The sequence below is a fragment of the Pristis pectinata genome, chromosome 10 (genome assembly GCF_009764475.1).
Source record: "Pristis pectinata isolate sPriPec2 chromosome 10, sPriPec2.1.pri, whole genome shotgun sequence".
Taxonomy (NCBI): Eukaryota; Metazoa; Chordata; class Chondrichthyes; order Rhinopristiformes; family Pristidae; genus Pristis; species Pristis pectinata.
Genome location: NC_067414.1, coordinates 28,148,974 through 28,167,098, shown reverse-complemented (window position 1 = coordinate 28,167,098; position 18,125 = coordinate 28,148,974). Strand labels below are relative to the sequence as shown.

The 18,125-nt window shown below is 41.2% G+C and overlaps 1 protein-coding gene across 2 annotated transcripts in view; it reads right to left on the bottom strand.

Annotated features, from left to right (window-relative positions):
• Positions 1-17,886, bottom strand: part of LOC127574807 (uncharacterized) — a 64,160-nt gene extending 46,274 nt beyond the window's left edge. Inside the window, exons 1-7 of one of the 2 annotated variants that reach the window (XM_052024180.1) lie at positions 17,668-17,886; positions 13,934-14,008; positions 13,165-13,288; positions 12,781-12,883; positions 12,420-12,545; positions 9,084-9,200; positions 1,712-1,872 (exon numbers count right to left, since the gene is read on the bottom strand). In XM_052024180.1, the coding sequence (XP_051880140.1) occupies positions 1,712-1,872; positions 9,084-9,200; positions 12,420-12,545; positions 12,781-12,883; positions 13,165-13,288; positions 13,934-14,008; positions 17,668-17,689 (728 nt within the window). In that variant the 5' untranslated portion in view covers positions 17,690-17,886. The remainder of the gene's footprint in view (positions 1-1,711; positions 1,873-9,083; positions 9,201-12,419; positions 12,546-12,780; positions 12,884-13,164; positions 13,289-13,933; positions 14,009-17,667) is intronic. The other variant, XM_052024179.1, reaches the window with a different exon arrangement.
• Positions 17,887-18,125: the final 239 nt, after the last annotated feature.

The following is an 18,125-nucleotide window of genomic DNA, read 5'->3' as shown; positions in this document are numbered from 1 at the left end:
CACAGAAGCTTAAACAGATAGAACTGCTGAAAAGTTGCTTCTCAGAACTTGGAATACTGGCTGCCCAACTGTCCTTGATAAATGCACTGCTGCCAGAATTATGCGAGTCTCTAGATAACAAGGTGCTGCTGAAGCCATTTTAGTCTTACTCCCTCAATAACATTGTTTCTGCAGCTGACAAGGGGGAAATATTTAACTCTCCCAAGCCTGAACATCTTGGAAAACTGCAAAACTCAGCCCAAATTACCAAGCAATCCACATTGCCTGGTGAAGAAATGATCAGATCTAACCCAATTACTGGGCTAAGGCTGCACCCTGGTGACATCAAGGTAGGAACTTGTCCTTGGTCACATGCACTAAACACGCTCCTCTCAGCACTTGATGTTATAATCCCACACAAACTCATCTCCTTTGACTTCAATGAAATGGAAATTCACATACATATGAGTTTATTCCACGTGCCCAATTTTAATCCATTTCTGGAATATGGGACTACTGACGAATTTCCACCCTCGCATCATCACTGGAATAGCTGAGGATTCTGCTGCAAGGAGGGGCTCATTGACATGGAGAAGTTATAGCCTGATGTCATCATTAGAGCCACAAGTGAATGTTCACACAACAAAAAAAAAATCAGGAGAGGCCAGTTCCAGGTCACAATGACCAGAGAAACCTGGCGGGCTTCAGCAGTCTGCCCAGAAGAGTCACCGGTAAGTAACACTGCCGAATCTTCACAGAGGTTGAACAAAAATCCTTGTGTTTAATCAGCCAAGCTCTGCCTCTCCTTCCTCCTATCACTGGCTTTCTGCAGAAAACTGACCACTGTTTAAATGTGGATCTTAAAATTGGACAGACATTTTTTACCTTTGGAACTGAGGGACACATACTATCCACTTTTGGCTTCCCATGCACCATACCATCACCAAATTTTCCCTTCCACTCCCAGCAACATTCCAGCACCAAAACTAAGAACCCTCTCACTGACTGGACCATTGTAAGAAATACATCTAACAAAAATATGCACTTCTTAGAGTGAAATACTCTACATATTTGGAAGAATTGCCAATGCACTGCGGACCCCATATTCAGACACATCTCCATTCACACAAGGAATGCCGGGGGAGGGAAATAAAACAACATCAACTTTTCCCTCCTTGAACTACATTTTTCTCCACCACTAATTACTTTGTATAGAAGTAGCCCAGATGACAAATGATTTGGCTATGTTTCACTCAAAAATGCCATTGTTCTTTCCTGGTACACAAGTTACATTAATCTTAAAAAATTTAACAGCACATTGAATCGCCTGCTTTGCTGTGAGTACTTTATATTGAAACAAATTCTGAGAAAAAACACAATGATTGTTTTCCTTGTTAAAAAGGAAGATTTATACATTTTAGTTTTTCACCAATAATCAGTCACCGGTGATTTTGTTTTGGAAGGACATGACGAAGGATTTTGATGTCCTGTACATGTTGTCCACATAAACACACTATGGTTTCTGTACTTTTATACTTGTTACACTCTGCTCAACAAGACTCAAAGCATACAAGTTTATTTTTTGGATTAATTCCAAATGAACAAATTTCAATTTAAAACAACTTCAGAAAGAGGTTTGCTCCTTTAGAAGTAATGGTGTAAACTTAGAATTAATGGTGCCAGCTTGAACAATAAACCTGATACCAAAAGCGAATTAGTGCACGATGTTCACCTCTTCCATGCTGCATGAAGCTCCTTGATGTGCTGGCAGAACTGCTCCAATTCCTCAGCTTCTGTAGGCAATGACTGAAGAGACTGCTGCTGGAGACCTGCTAAGCAGCCAGGAAATTTCTGGGCCAAGGTAAAATATTCATGGGCAAAGCCATCAATCTCCTGAAAGAAATAACCCAACACTTGTATTTATTAGGGTCCAATACCCACTAACTAACAGAGCCAATCAGAATTAGGATGTGATTTAAGCTCAATTAGGTGTGTGGGAAATTTATCAGAACAAACTTCATTCTTTGCCTAGGAGATACTCTTCTGTTCACACGTGTGGATTTTCCAAAATCTGTCCTGGCTGCTCTATTATGCATAACTTTGCTACTCATACAAAAATGTCATTCAACAAAAGCAACATCTGTGAGTTAACATGGATGCTTTTTTTTAAAAAACAGTTGTTTCTTCACATAAGAAACCAACAGAATTTTAGAGACTCTGGCACGTGCACAATGTATGGGAAAACAACTGCCCTTCAAATCATACGTCATCTCTCTTTGGCCACGTATCGTCATTCCTTGCTTACTTCTGGATCAAAATCCTCGAATTTCCTACATATCAGCACCATGGAAGCACTTACATCACACATAAATGAGCTGCAGTCACCACAACTGTGCACGAGCCTTAAGTGATAGCTTTGTCCTATCTCATGAATGAATGATAAAATGGTGACAGTTTGGAGGCTATTTGGGTTAATCAGCTACGATAAATTATCCCTTAATATAGGTAAATGGCAAAAAAAAAATCGAAGGGCAGTTTGATGAGCATCAAGATAGGGTGCAGGCATAGAGGGAAGAAGGGGAAATGGGACTGATGGGATTGCTGTTATGAGCTGGCATGGACCCAATAGGCCAAGTGGTCTCCTTCTGTGTCGTAAACAGTACTTCAACTTTACAAACATACAAAAGCTCTGATTCCACAGCCTTTTGAGGAAGAGAGCTCCAAAAATCTCAACCTTGAGAGAAAAAATAATAATTTCAACTCCGTCTTAAATTGGCAGCCCATTATTCTTACAATGACTCCTAGTTCTAGATTCTACCACAAGAGGAAGACCTCCTCTCCGCATCAGCCCTACCAAGACTCCTTGAATCTTTTATGTTTCAATCAAATCCTATCTCACCTTTCTAGGCTCCTGTGGATGCACACTAAACAAAAGATGCCAATGCTGAAAACCAAAAATAAAAACACCGTTTCTGTATTTAGTCCTGTGGACGCAACCCTGGCCTGTCCAACCTTCCCTCAAGCAACATCCAACCCATTCCAAGTATTAATTTGGTAAATCTTCTCTGAAGTATTTGACTATTCAGAAATCCTGATGGTTTGGCATCTGGCTCACCAGGTGATATTTGCTGCACTCCCTTTCCACTCACCTGGTTCACTAGAAACTTTTTAAACTGTGTAATATTTAATTCCCCTAACAACAACAGATGACATTTTCTCTACCCTAGTTAATTGATGTACCAATCTTTTGCAAATCATACACTGGGACACCCAGATCCCTCTGCATCCTTGAGTTCTGCAATCTCTAACCATTTAAATAATACACTTCATTTTCCTGCCGAACTGAATAATTTCTCATTTTCTCACATTACACACCTTTCGCCAGATCTCTAGCTACCTATGTTCCCCATCTATATTCCCTTGTAGCCTCCTTAGATCCTGTTCAGAACTTAATTACTGAACTATCTTTTGGTCACCAGTACATTTAACAAGGCTATTTGGAGCTTTCATCCAATGAATTGTAAAAAAATTGCTTCAAATTTTTTTAAGTGCCCTTTTACTGAAAGCTTCTAATATTTTCCCATGACAGATGTTAAGCTAACTCACCCATAGTTCCCAGTTTTGTGTCTGGACAAAGCAGTTACATTTTCTATTTTTCAATCTAATGGAGCCTTCCATGAATTCTAGGAATTATTTAATCACTTTGTTCATCCTTTCCTGGAATAAGAGAGCTGTCCTATCAAGAGAGGCTAAACAGATTGGGTCTGTATTCTTTGGAGTTTAGAAGAATGAGGGGCGATTTAAAGATCACATAAGATCCCAACATCCCATGGCAGTGTAGATATTGAGACATTTTCATTGGTGGCAAAGTATCAGACAAAGGGAAGTAGTTTCAAGATAAAGAGCCAGTCTTTTGAAACCAAGACACATAGAAATCTCTTCTTGCAGCGTGGTGAACCTCTGGAATACTCTATCGCTGGATAGCCAGGGAGAGGATTAGATGGGATTCTGATCCAAATGCACACTGTTTTGTGCTTGCTGTTGCCAAGTTCTTAGGATGCCAATTCCCAGACTTTTTAAAACGATAGGCGGGATTAAACAAAAACAAGAAGAGATTACTCTCCATCACTGTCATGCTCTGTGCCTTAGGAATCATTTCATAGTAACTCTTAGTCCAGGAGCAGGTCATTGGCAGCAGGAACACTGCTCAGGGTAAGGGAGTTGAGGGGAAGTCAATTGTTCCAAATCAAAATTACCCTCTGTGAAACTTTCTTGGATTATCATTTATTTAAGGGTAATAAACATTAAATGTACATAATGGGAATCTCAGTCAGAGAGGGAGAAAATAGATTGTAGGAGAGGTTCCCAACCAGTGTTACTGGACAGTCTTACTGGCACCATGAAGGCGCTTCAGCTTCCTCAAGTTGGAAAGGAAAAAAATAATTGAGAATCAACAGCGAGTGCCCACTCCCAATGATACTAATGCAACGTATGCAGATGGATATCAGCTAGAGACAGTCTGGCTCAGCAGTTGTTGATCCCTGTGAGGAATTGGTCACTACCATACTCTGCCTAGTCATCCAGGGTTTGCAAGGACTGCTGGTGGCCATGAAATCATAACCCAAGGTACAAAGAAAAGAAGAAAGATGTGGAGAAAAACAGCCTTGGAAGGTGACAGATTTAGAGACAAATTTTATTCACTAATGCTAATACTTGCATTTAAAAACAAAAGCACATTTCTGCTTTGAAGGACACAATAAGCATAGTAATGGCTTTAAACACCTGTGAATCTGGTGTGCAATTTTTTCATTCATATATTTTTAATGTATGCCAAGTGGAGTAACTTGGGTTGCTGAAGTCATGGTGTTTATAATCTTGTTAGCAACTGTAATCTGAGAACTACTTATAGATTATACATAAATGTGTCAGAAACATGGGCTTGTGGCCACAAGTGAAAATAGAAGTTAACACAGAGCTCTTGTTAGCTCAATGGTGAGAAGCTAGCCAACTTTGCTTGATGCAGAAGAAAAGGTGCTACAATTGACCTTCTTGTCATTGAGTCATACTGCATGGAAACACTTTGGCCCATTGTGTCTGTGCCAGCCATCAAGTACTCATCTGTTTCCCAGCACTTGGCCTGTAGCCTTCTGACCATGGCATTTCAAGTGCTCATCTAAGTACTTAAATATTTTGCTAGTACTGCAATCCCTCCTCAACTGCTCTCTGGGTGAAGGAATTCTTCCTCAAATCCCCTCAAAATCTCCTATTCCTTACCTTAAACTTCTGGTCATAGACACTTCTAAGGGAAAAGAAGGAACAAAAAGAGCCTCTCACTATCCAAGTTTTTGAACTTCATTCAGGTCACCCCTCAGCCTTCTCTACTCTGAGGATAACAAACTCAGTCTCTCTTCATAACCGAAATGCTCCATCATCTCATGTAAACATCCTAGTAAATCTCCTCTGCACCTTCTTCAGTGCATTGCCATCTTTCCAATGGTGTGGAGGCCAGAACAGCACACAGTAGTCCATTGCAGCCTAACTAATGTTTTGTTTTTACACAGATGTACCATGCCCTGGCAAATGAAGGCAAGTATCTCACCTTCTTCATCACCTTACCTACCTGTGCTGCTGCCTTCAGGGATTCCTGGCCACGTACACCAGCGTCCCTGTTCCTCACTACTGCCTAGCCTAGGGATGGAAACAAATTCCACCAATGCCCCCACTCTTAATCACTATTCCTTAAGGTAGTGCATGCCTGCATGTGCTCGGTGAGGTAAGAGTGAAGACAATCTGTAAGAAGTGAATAGCTTTTCAACATCCTCTATACACGAATGTAGACAGAGAATTGATGGTGACCACAGAATAGGAATCAGTTTGTGTTCGGGTGGAGGAGAGGAGAGAAGGGAGTGAGTGGAAAACAATGGAATAAAGATAGTAAAATTGTACAACATGCTCTTAAAAGACAAAGTGGTTTACTTTATGCCCTCCGTTTATTACAATCTTTGCATTAATGCAATTGCCGAATTGAATCCTCACACTTCTGGCACATCTTGTTTGTGCCCCATTTTATTACAAGAGCCGAGCTTTCATATTCAACCTACAAAGTTCCTATTCTGTTCCCTAGCTTCAGTATAAACACTTCCATTTGTTCTTATATTCACATAAACAGATGGTTAATCACCCTGTCAACATTAACTTCTTCTTGTTCCTGTATTTTAAAGTATCATTAGTTACCTGTACTCTTCACAGAAGTTGTTACTAGCTCTAATGATATTGGAATAGGTAATGACAAACAAAGAAATGGAAGCATGTTGTTGACTGTTTCCCTAATTTGTTATATTTGTATATATTTTAATTAAAGAATGATGAAAGTGCAGAATATATATATGGTTCCATTATACCAACACAATCTCCTCTAATGAATAGCATTTACTTCTAACTCTTAATTAGATCATGCTTCTTTGAGCTTCTCCTAGGCAACATAAGTAGCAGCTCTCAATATCAAAGCAGGTACATGCCACGCAATGAGGAAGAATAGAGAGCCTTCGCCACTAATCACAGCCATATTTAACTGCATTAATGTTATTTCCAGTGTACTATTACTTTACATTTTTATCATGCAACATTTAGTCAACTGATCTGAATCGCATGCATTATTTAACATGTCCAACATAACTCAGATTACACCTCCTCCACAACAAACCACGTCTTAACTCTGTATTTGCTGGCCTACTTTTAATTAAGGAATGCATCGATTTTAAAATTCTCCTGCCCATCTTCATATCCCTCCGTCTCTTCCCCATTTCTCAGAGATGCACACTCCTCCATTTCTGGCCTCTAGACCAATTCCCAAATTTAACTTATCCTCCTACCCTCTGCTTACAATGTCCTAAACATGGTGGAATTTCCTCCCTAACCCCTTCAGCTCCCTTTCCCTTTTACAACTTAACTCTTTCAGCCATCCACCCTAACAGATACACCTGTATATAGCTTGGCATCAAATATTTGTTAATGCTCTTGAAGCACATTGCAATGTCTCACAACATTAAAGTAGCTGTATAAATGGAAACCAAAATTGCTTGAAACAACTGTTGATCAATGTTATAAAAGTATAATCTTTCACTTTCTTTTACTTATCTGGCTCCATTCTTCTATGTTCTAGCTACAACAACAAATATAGCAAGGTTTGAGGAGCTTTTTCTGATCCTCCTCTCTCATACCCAGGGAAAATAAAACCTGTAACTTTGCAATTCCTCCTGCCAATGCAAGAACTGTCACTGAATTTCTGGTAACAATCAAGTGCCACTCTTTTTACATATGCCACAAACTAATTCCACATCCTCAAACTAAATCAATAAAAGTCTTCTTTGTACAGATCATCCTTCTGTCTTAGGCCTCCCCTGCACCAAGAGCCCAGCTTCTCCAAATCCTAGAGTTGTTAATGTCCGAGGATTTAGATAAAAGAAAAACAGCAGCTCAGTTGAGGACAAATGTGAGGGAGAAGCTAAATTGCAAGTGGCCTCTGGACCATGTGATTGTCAATGGTTCAGAAACCACTTGAACTCAACTTCCCCCCTCACATCTGTCTAGCTTCCAAGTGAAAAAAAAGAGCATCCTGCAGAGAAAGTTCAGGTATGTTAAAAATTCAAACAAACAGGATTAATGGAATTCTTTGATAGATTAACTGCTTAGATTACCATCTCCTCCTAACCACTCTTGTGGTACAGCTCAAGGCAAGTCAGTAGTGTTGAGTCTTGCACCATGCAACAAAAAAAACAAAATCATTCAGTTGCAATGGTGAATCCCTGGTCACTGTACAAAATCTAAAGTTGTGAAGTAAATACTTCTGAAGTAAATAAAGAGCTTTTCAGGGAACACGTCACTCCTGCTGTCTTTCTCCATTTTTCAGACAGATTGAAAAGATTATTAAGGGGGCAAAAGATATTCAGGCTGCTGTGTCAAACTATTTTCTGACTTGGAAATAGTTACCTTTCCTTTATCCTTGGGTCTAAATCCTAGACTCCCGGCCTAACAGCATGGTGGAAGTTCCTTCAGAAGTAGTATTGCAGTGGTTTAGGAAGGTGACTCATCACCACCTTAAGGACAATTAGGGTTTGTCAATAAATTGCACACATCCCACAGGGTGAAAAGATATCGATTGTAACTTTCTATATTCTGTCACAGCTTTTTGGGTTATTTTCCTCTGTGCAGTCTTTGCAGAACTTAAGGCCTTGCAACTTAAAAACATGGTTGATGCATCAATTGAAAATGGAGGGAAAAGACACATCCTGGAGGGTTTAGGGCTGGATCAGGTTACAGTGGTAGATAGGTAAAGCACAGGGCCACGTGGGATTTGAAAATGGTGCAAGTTGAGGTATTGCTTAAGCAGGAGCCGATGTAGGTCAGCAAACACGGGGGTGACAAATACGAGTTAGGATATGGGCAGCAGACATCTTTTCATCCAGTTCAGGACGCAAGACAGTTAGATGATAAATCAGAAATAGTGACGGTGAGGTGCAGTTGAGATGGAACTAGTGGCAGAGAACATATCAAACCTCTTGCTCAGCACAAAGTCAACTGTAAGTAAATTACCACTAATACTCATTGGAAAAATCGAAATTCCACAATTAAAAATAATTACCTTGACAAACAAGCACAATAGAAATAATCCATGATTGCTACCATCAATGATAGTAGTATTTTTGTTTTCAACACGTTTACTCAAGATTTGCCACAAAGTACTTAATTGGAAGATGCTTCCTGTAAACTTTAGGTTCACTGAAAAATGTATTATTCTGTGTAACATAAATGGAAAAAAAAGTGAAGGGTGTGTTGGGTACTGTTAGAAATGTCATCCAATAGCCCAGAAAGTCTTTAGTCAAGCACCGAAGTCCTAAGCATAGAGACACAAGAAAGATGGCAGATGCTGGAAATCTGGAGCAACACACAAAAAATGCTGGAGGAACTCAGCAGGTCAGGCAGCATCTATGGAGGGAAAGGAACAGTCGACGCTTCAGGCAGAGACCCTTCATCAGGAGCAATCCAAAGAATGGAACAGGTAGTTATGATAAAAGCTACCAAGTCGATTAGTGTTGAAATCCTACCTTCCTGAAGTGGACCCATGCTTTGTGCTGGTAAATCAAGTATCCACCAAGATCAGACGTCAACTGGCTCCTATCAATGTAGTTGAATAACTCATATATTTCATTAAGCAGCACACACTGACAATAGAGGAAACAAAAAGTGTTAGTTTGACCAGACAAACACTAAACTACAGTTGCAATACTAAATGGTTGAAGTTTACAATTTTAAATTGAGAATAAAAATAAATTGCTTTGCCAAACATCTCCAAAATGGGCAGGTGAAGAGGAAGGGTGAAAAAAGTGGAGAAGCGCAGGGTATAAGCGAATAGAGTGTTTCTTCATGGTGTTTAGACTAAGCAAATCTACTGCTCTTAATGCTTTGTGAGGCACCAAATGAAGCAGTTTTAACATGTTTCAAAACATTAATAAACATGACAGAATGGAATCAGTTGCATACAACCCCCAATGCCAGAGAGCTGGGTTACTGACTTCAGGAAGGGGGGGGGGGGGGGGGGGGGTGGGGGGGGAGGAGGCAGTGCACACATTCCTGTTTACATCAACAATGCTGAGGTCAAGAGGGTTGAGAGCTTCAAGTTCCTAGGAGTGTACATTACCAATAGCCTATCCAGATCCAACCACATAGATGCCATGGCTAAGAAAGCACACCAGCACCTCAACTTCCTCAGGAGGCTAAAGAAATTTAGCACGAACCCTTTGACCCTCACCTATTTTTAATCAATGCACCATACAAAGCATCCTATCTGGATGCATCATTGCTTGGTATGGCAATTGCTCTGCCCAAGACTGCAAGAAACTGCAGAGTGTTGTGGACACAGATCAGCACATCATGGAAACCAGCCTCCCCTCCATGGACTCTGTCTACACTTCTCGCTGCCTCAGTAAAGCAACCAACATAATCAAAGACCCCATCCAGCCCAAATATTCTCTCTTCTCCCCCCTCCCATCGGGCAGAAGATGCAAAAGCCTGACAGCACATACCACCAGGCTCAAGGACAGCTTCTATCCCGCTGCTATAAGACCCAGTACAATAAAATGGATTCTTGACCTCACAATCTACCTTATTATGGCTTTGCACCTCATTGTCTGCCTGCACTGTCTCTTCAACTGTAACTTTATTCTGCATTCTGGTATTACTTTCCTTTGTACTACCTCAATGCACTGTTGTAATGAAATGATCTGTATGGATGGCATGCAAAACAAAGTTTTTCCACTGTACCTTGGTACATGTGACAATAATAAACCAATTTACCAATATCAACCATCCCAATTTCAGCCATGGTTGAGTGTAGATCAGCTGGTGGAAGTGGGCAATGAAAATGCAGACTGGAAGTGGAGGATCAGCCATGATCTTATGGATAAGTGGAGCAGCCTTGTGGGACACACAGCATTCTCCTATTTCTCATGCTCTGATGCCATGGCTCTCACCCGCCAGTTGGCAGCACAAGTAACCAAGACTCCATTTGCTTGTGGGCTGGGAACAGTAGTAACCAGCCAGGAGCCCACGTGAAAATCCCAACTCTTTCCCCACCCCACTTACTTCTATCTCTTTAAAAGGATTATATACTGAGATGACACCCAAAATTCTCCTCTGATGGGCCAGCGTGCTGAGAAAGAAAAGTGGCAGGTCATAGGTGATGGAGCTGATGGAGGGGAGGCGGGGTGTGCGGAGAGGGAAGGGGGCAGAAATTAACTGACATGGTTGGCCAGCAGCCTAACCTACATGATTCTAGGCTGGAGTTAAAACTCTGAAAACTTAGTGACTGTGAGGCAGAAGGAAGATCTACGCTCAAAGGAGAACACTGCAAACTGAATCTGCAGATGCGGGCGACAGGAGTCCAGAGTGAGGACCAGAGATAGGCCGAAGCTGGTGGGAATTAAATGTCTTTGCTAATTATGAGCCAAAAATCAGGTCTAGGCAAGTTGTTGGACTACATAGCACTGGCCAATAGAAGTGCATCAGTATACTTCAAAAAAAATTGTTTCAATTCTTTTTTCCCCCCAAGTATTGTCAAAAGGTAGAATAGAAATTATAAATGCAATGAAGTGCACAGGTGTGGTAGGACAACCTGTAATGGCCACACGGGGAGAGATGGAAATTAAGATTGCATCCATGCAGCCAGATCAACAAGGGAAACAGCAGAGGAGAATGGTTATGAGCAGTGATGGAGGTCCCAGAGAGTCTGCTGAGGGAGAATGTAACACAGATGCAACCACTCAGGATGCAACTAGTTACCGTGGCCAGGGTAATAACAATCAGAAAATGTTGGCAATACTCTGCAAGTTATCTGTGGGGAGAGAAACAGATAAGGGCAGGCATGGTAGTGTAGCGGTTAGCGTAACGCTTTACAGTGCCAGCAACCCAGGTTCAATTCCAGCCACTGTCTGTAAGAAGTTTGGACGTTCTCCCTGTGTCTGCTAGAGTTTCCTCCGGGTGCTCCGGTTTCCTCCCACATTCCAAAGACATACGGGTCAGGAAGTTGTGGGCATGCTATAGTGGTGCCAGAAACATGGCGACACTTGCGGGCTGCCTCCGGAACACTACACAAAAAGATGCATTTCACTGTGTGTTTCGATGTACATGTGACTAATAAAGATATCTTATAACATTTCAGGTCAATACTCTTTCATCACAACTGGAAAGAGATTCATAGGCTGCAACATGCAGAGAAGGGTGTTAGGTGAATAGATGGAGAGCACAGATGACCAGGGTGATCTCGGCAATGTAACAGATCATAGGGATTTGAGAAGGGAATGCTGAAAGAACTGCAACTCCCAACATTCCTCGTTTGCACGTGAAGCAACTGGAGAGAATGTGGTAGCTTGAAAAGGGCAGAGGCTGACAGGGGACTATTTTACAGGGGAATTGATATCAGTTTTAAGTGATCAAAGCTAGAAGTACTGGAGAGTAGAGACCAGGAATGAGGTGACGTAGTACAGTTCATCGAAATGCGAGTTGGATGGTAGAGTAGGTGCAATGTCAGAAATTAAAATGCCAACCTTGCTACAAGGCATTCACTCTTGATTTGAGGGAAGAGATTCTATTAGAGTTCATTTGAGGGGATGGGTGCTTGTTATGGAGAAATTTGCTTTCTTATTGCCCTCCACAAAGCAAAAGCAAGAAAAATACCCGGAATCAGCAGATCAATCAAGGTGCACACAATATTAATGTCAACTAGAAGATTAAAAATCTCAATTTATTGTATCACTGAAAAACCGATTATCCAAGTAAAATATTTAAAGAGAAAAGGTACTTAAAAAATTGATTCCACTACAATAAAAAGCACATTCTTCAAAACATCAGTGCACCTACGAAACAAAGCTTCTCAACTTCCATACCTTGAACGGTAGCTCCGAACACTGTTTGCTGCAGCCCAGTCCAAGGGACTTCAAAACATGTTTCCTAATGCCTTTTGCCTGCGGCTGCACAGCATAAAAGGTGTCCACTACTTTTCCAAGCTGGTGCTAAGCAATAGTGAAAGATCAGAAATTTTGGTGCCAACACAGAATTCAAAGTTTGTTACATCACATTATTCACCCCTAACAATAGACCCTGGTGAATCAACCTGGCTGAGAGATCATAAGAATACAAATATTTTAGAACTAATTAATAAGCTTAAGCAATCATGACTGGGATTCAAACAGGTACTAAAAAAAGACAAGATCATAAGCTTGATAATAAAGACACAAGATTATATACCTGAACTTGCAGCAAACTGTTTATAATGATGGAAACAACATCCAATGTGGCAGATCTTAGATCGGTTACAATGGATACCAGACCATTTCTGGTTTGTGATTCACTGTTAAACAAAAATAATCACCTCTTATTTCAACTCTTGCTGTTTCATCATTTCGCCGAATTATCTTAGAATGACAGCTGACTGAAGAAACAAATTATAAATCCAGCAAAGTTTCGCTTTCTCTCATTAAGGGAGCAGTTCTGTAACTACCCCATCCCCCACAACCTTTCCCCCTCCCCCCCCCCCCCACTTACTTCTGGGACTTTTTCAGATTTAGAAAATCTGTAAAGTTATCACGAATAAAACTGTACATCAAGATAGATCATTCAATGGAAACTAACCCAAGATGAAGATGAAAATATTTGAGAAGTTCAACAACATCAGCCTGTTTTAAATCAGAAATCAGCTTGTTGTGTTGTGCTCTGGGGAATATGACAAGTGGAGATCCCCGATGATCAAAACTGCCTGTCAAGGAAACAAATGGAAGACGTAGGGTGAACGAGCATAACGATGGAAATATTATATACACAATATAGACTCAATGCTCCCCAAACCTCAAGATGCAATTGTTCAAGAGTAGTCACACAGAGTATTTCTTAAATTGAATGCAGTTGTGAACTAACTGTGAGTGCGGGGAGGAAAGAACCAGGTAGAACTGCTTCTGAATAAACTCAAGGCAGCAAGTCCAGCTTAATAAACCGAATTTAAGTAAAAACAACATTAGCTTAAAAACACAGCATATATAATAAGGACTAAGTTAGGGCAAAGTTATGAACAGTAACACTCCCCTCAATGAACACATCTGCAATAGAAAAAAGTAGGGGTTGCATCATGCTTTGGTGGACTATTACAGAGGGCATTCATAGCTTCCCAATGTACCCACATCCAACACTCCTAAAATATGGCTATTGAATCTGCCAGAACTGCAAAATTGCAGTATGCCTGTTTGCCCATACTTCTCTTAAAATTAGCATTTTTATATTTAGCACAAAACTACAACAAAATATCAATTTTAAATGCATCAAATTTTCTGAAATGTTTGTCTGATGGGTGGCATTATACTCTTTAAAAAAATAACTTAGAATGGACGATGTACAAGGTGAAGCTCACCTGGGAAAACGGCAGCACCTGAATACAGCACCCGATCTTCAGGCAAGGCTGGAGAAGCCCAAAATTGCTGAAAACCTACAAGAAAACCAAATGCAAGTGTAGAATCTATTGACATTGCAATCACCCAACATCTATACATGTCCTTCCAGGGTTATGACAGGGTTGTGTTCCCAGGAACTGTTTGTAACCCACAACAGTTCGCGAGTCAGAAATGCAGCCACCCAGCAATATATTGAAATAAAAATACAGGCCAATCGAGGGCAATGTGTCGTTAATCCAGGGCATTTAACTCAACTATTTGGATTTGTCTGCAAGATGTAATGACGTTGCCACGAACCAAATTCCCAGGCAGCAGAAGAGGCCTGCAGCCCCGCAGCCACCAGCCAATCTATCCCACTGGTCTCCCAAACACTCCTTCGTATGTACGGGCTGTACATGAGTCGGGTGCTTGTAACCTGGAGAGGACCTGTACTAGCTGTTAAAAACTGTACCCATTATCACCCTCAGCAGAAACAGCTAGCGTTACAATTTACAATCCAATCAATTATAAAAACATGAGCCTTAGGAGTTAATTTTAGCTGATGTTTAATGATGCCAACATGCCTAACCACTGATATTATTTACTTGGTTAACTCTCTACCTTAAAGGTGAATCATACAATGGTTACACAACAGATGGAATCACCTGCAACTTAAAGATCACGTCCTAATCATCAAATACACAGTGATCAGATTGTAACCTGAAGCTTTCTGCTTATTGTTCGAAAAGATGCAGTTTAGAAATGAACAATTTTTGGTTACAAAATGAAATTAAGGATAGTTTGGTAGACATATTAAATGTTTCAAGAATGGAACAGGATAAACAGAACAGTCCAGTGTTCAACAGACCATGAAGGAGGGAGTAAGATATGCAGTTAAGTAGAAGAGATTTCGGAGTGAAAGCAAGGAAACAAGCAGTTGTTAAGCTGTGAAACACATTTACCAGAATTAGCAAGTGAAACAGAGGCCTCATTAAAAATAGACATGAAATATGTTGAAGGAAAAGATAGGCAGAGGAATACAGACAAAGAATAGGCACATGCACTGAATAAGTGTTAATCAAGTTTGAACCAAATGCCTCATTCCCTTTTTCAAACTGCTATATAATTGTGTGGCAAAGACATCGGAAAACTGCTACAGGCATGTGAATTCTCAAAAAAGCAACTCTCCACAGCACCTTCACAATATAGTGCAGCACAACCATCAAATAACTGGACTAGGAGACAGTTCTGGATCATTGACTTGGAGACAGCAAATACAAATCCTACCATCGTAGTTGGGGAGTTTACAAATCTGAAATTTATATTAATAGAAGGCAAGTCTCACTCTCCATAAATGTTGCCCAACCTGCTGAGTGTTTATAGCATTTTCTGTTTTTACTTCAGATTGCAAGTAGAAACAGAAAATACTGGAAACACTCAGCAGGTGTTACTTCACATTTTAAAAAAATTTCTGGTCATGAAACTCCCACCTGGTTTACTAATGTCTCTCAGGGAAGGAATTCTGCTGCTGTTAAACAATCTAGCTTATTATGTGACCACAGGCCTACCAACTGTGATTGGCTTTTGACTGTCTCCTCAGTTCAGACGCGCAAGGAGTGGAAGATAAATGCCAATATTCACATCCTGTGGAAAACATATGTTTTTTTAATAAAAAAGACGTATTTATTCAAGGGATGTGGGAAGACTACATTCACTGAGCACGCTTTCTGGCAGAGGTGCTGGTGGGCTACTTGTTAAACCACTGCAGTCCTCCTGGTGAAGATATTCCCTGGCTTTTTTGGGTAAAAGAGTTTGCTATTCACAGCCAATGAAATGATGGTACATTTCCAGGTCAGGAAGTGGGTGACGTTGCCATCTGCTCGTTGCTCCTGTGCTTCTAGGTGGTAGAGGTCACAGGTTTGAGGAGCGCTTTATTAAAAGCACTTCCCATCACAAAAGTACTACTACATAAGGCACAGTGAATTCTGCAAGTTGTTGTTGCTCAACCATTTGTCAACTCTAAAACAATACATTTCTTTGATAGAAGGGCGACTCAGTGGCACAGCTATAATGCAATAGTAAAGCCGCTGCCTTACAGCGCCAGAGACCCAGGCTTAATTCTGACCTCAGATACCCTGTGTGGAGTCTGCATGTTCTTCCTGTGACCATGTGGGTTTCTTCCCACAGACATGTGGGTGGTAGGTTGATTGGTCATTGTAAAATATCTCTAGTGTGTAGGCGAGTGGTAGAATCAGGGGGGAGTTGATGAGAATGTAGAGAGAACAAAAGTGGGATTAATGTAGGACCAGTATAACTGGGTGGTTGATGGTCACCGTGGACTCAAAGAGCCTGTTTCCTTGCTGTCTCTCTCTCTGACTTAGACCCATTTAAAAATAATGTTTTGGACAGCAGGTGATTCTGGGTTTAATGTGATGTGTAACATGTAACTAGACTGTAGAACATATGGAGGTGGTTTCACAGATCAGTTGTAGCAGCTACAAATAATACAAGGAACATTCCTGTGAAGACAAAAGGAAGGCAAAGCTTGTGACTCACCTTAAATGAAGGAGGCAAAAGCCGATGGACAGATGAAGATTGTTACTGGCACAGAATTGTGCACCAGTTACTTCCATTCATCTAAATCAGGAAGCTTTACATTCCTTTGGGTTGCTCAAAAAGTGGGAAATTGTTTTTTTAATCCTTATTTTTGCTTGCTGAAATCTCAGATAGATACTTCAATTTGGTTAACATTTTCTCCAAGTAAAAACAAGATTTTTTAAAAAACTGCAAGTACTACCAATCTGATTTCCAACATAACATCGAATGGAATTATGTAGCAGCCCCAGTGAAGGCCCGCAGCCAAAAAGGAGCCAACCGCCTTCCACCTCCCCGATCTTTGCAGCATCTTGCATTTATTAAAACCAATGCAACTTTCAAAACTGAAACATTTTTCTGATTTTAAAACGAGTGCAGGACGTTGTTATTGACGCGCAACGGATAAAATAAGCTGTTGCATCGATCATTATCCCCGGGGGATGCAAGATCTTTTGCGTTAATTTCCCAGTTGGCTCCAAAATATACTGAGACTCTCTGCATAAAAAGTACCATCATGAAAAAATAGTTGACAAACCTTTTACTAATCAAGCAGAGGTGCAAATCATCATCCTAGCAGTTGCTCAAGCGGCGGTGAAATGAAAATAATTCATGAATTATCGCCTCCTCGACACTGGTGGGGGAAAACTTTACATGAGAATAAAAGCCTGTGGAGGCAAATTCCCTTCCAGAAGTGACTCACTTCTCAGCAATGCACCCCAGCGTTTGCACGATAAAGGGTGTCTAAGGCGCATTTAAATATTGCGGTTAGTGCATAATATTCATTTCGCACCGTTGGAAGTCACAAGGGCTTCGGAGAAGTAAAGGTGGACAGAAGGCAGGTGGGAGGCTCCGCTGCCGGCTGCAGCGTCGCTATCCCGGGGCTGAGCCGCCCACCCTGCGATGCTCCGGGAGTACCCAGCCCCCCAGAGCAAGAGCCAGCCCGTTACCCGCTTGCCGGCCACACTGCAAAGCAACATCAGCAGCTGGGCTTTCCCCAGAAATTCACTGCAAATAAAAAAAAGTCGCTTCGTCTCTTCCCTCCTTCCCCCACCACCCAGGTCCCTTCCCCTCTCCCCGGAGTAAGAGAGCCCCCTGTGTAATTGCATGGCTCACACTCTACCTGTTACACTGCTCCAGCTCATTTTCCTGTTCAGTCCAACTTTTATTCCAAACCATCAGCAAAAGTTCAGCGCTGGGCTCCCCGGCCATTAACAGAGAAACAGCAGCCCCACATTCAGCCGGGTGACTCCCGGTTGAAACTGCCAGTGGAATTCATCACACAATAATCCCGAAAAGGAAGAGCTCCCTGCTCGTTGCCTCCGCCATGTTGCCTTACTCTGGTGAAATAATTCTCTTCCACTTCATTCATTCAAACTGCAGGCTGGCACTTGCTGCTATTGGGTTAAGGCCAATCATTCATGCAATAGCCACCCAAGTCTTCAAGCCTCTGCTTTTTGCCTTATCCATTAGGGGTGATATTGATCACAACCACTGAAATAAGGCAAGAGGCTTGGTCAGTTCAAAATACTTTAAAGCAATAATAATATCATCCACAATACCCATCAGTCGCAGAAAGCT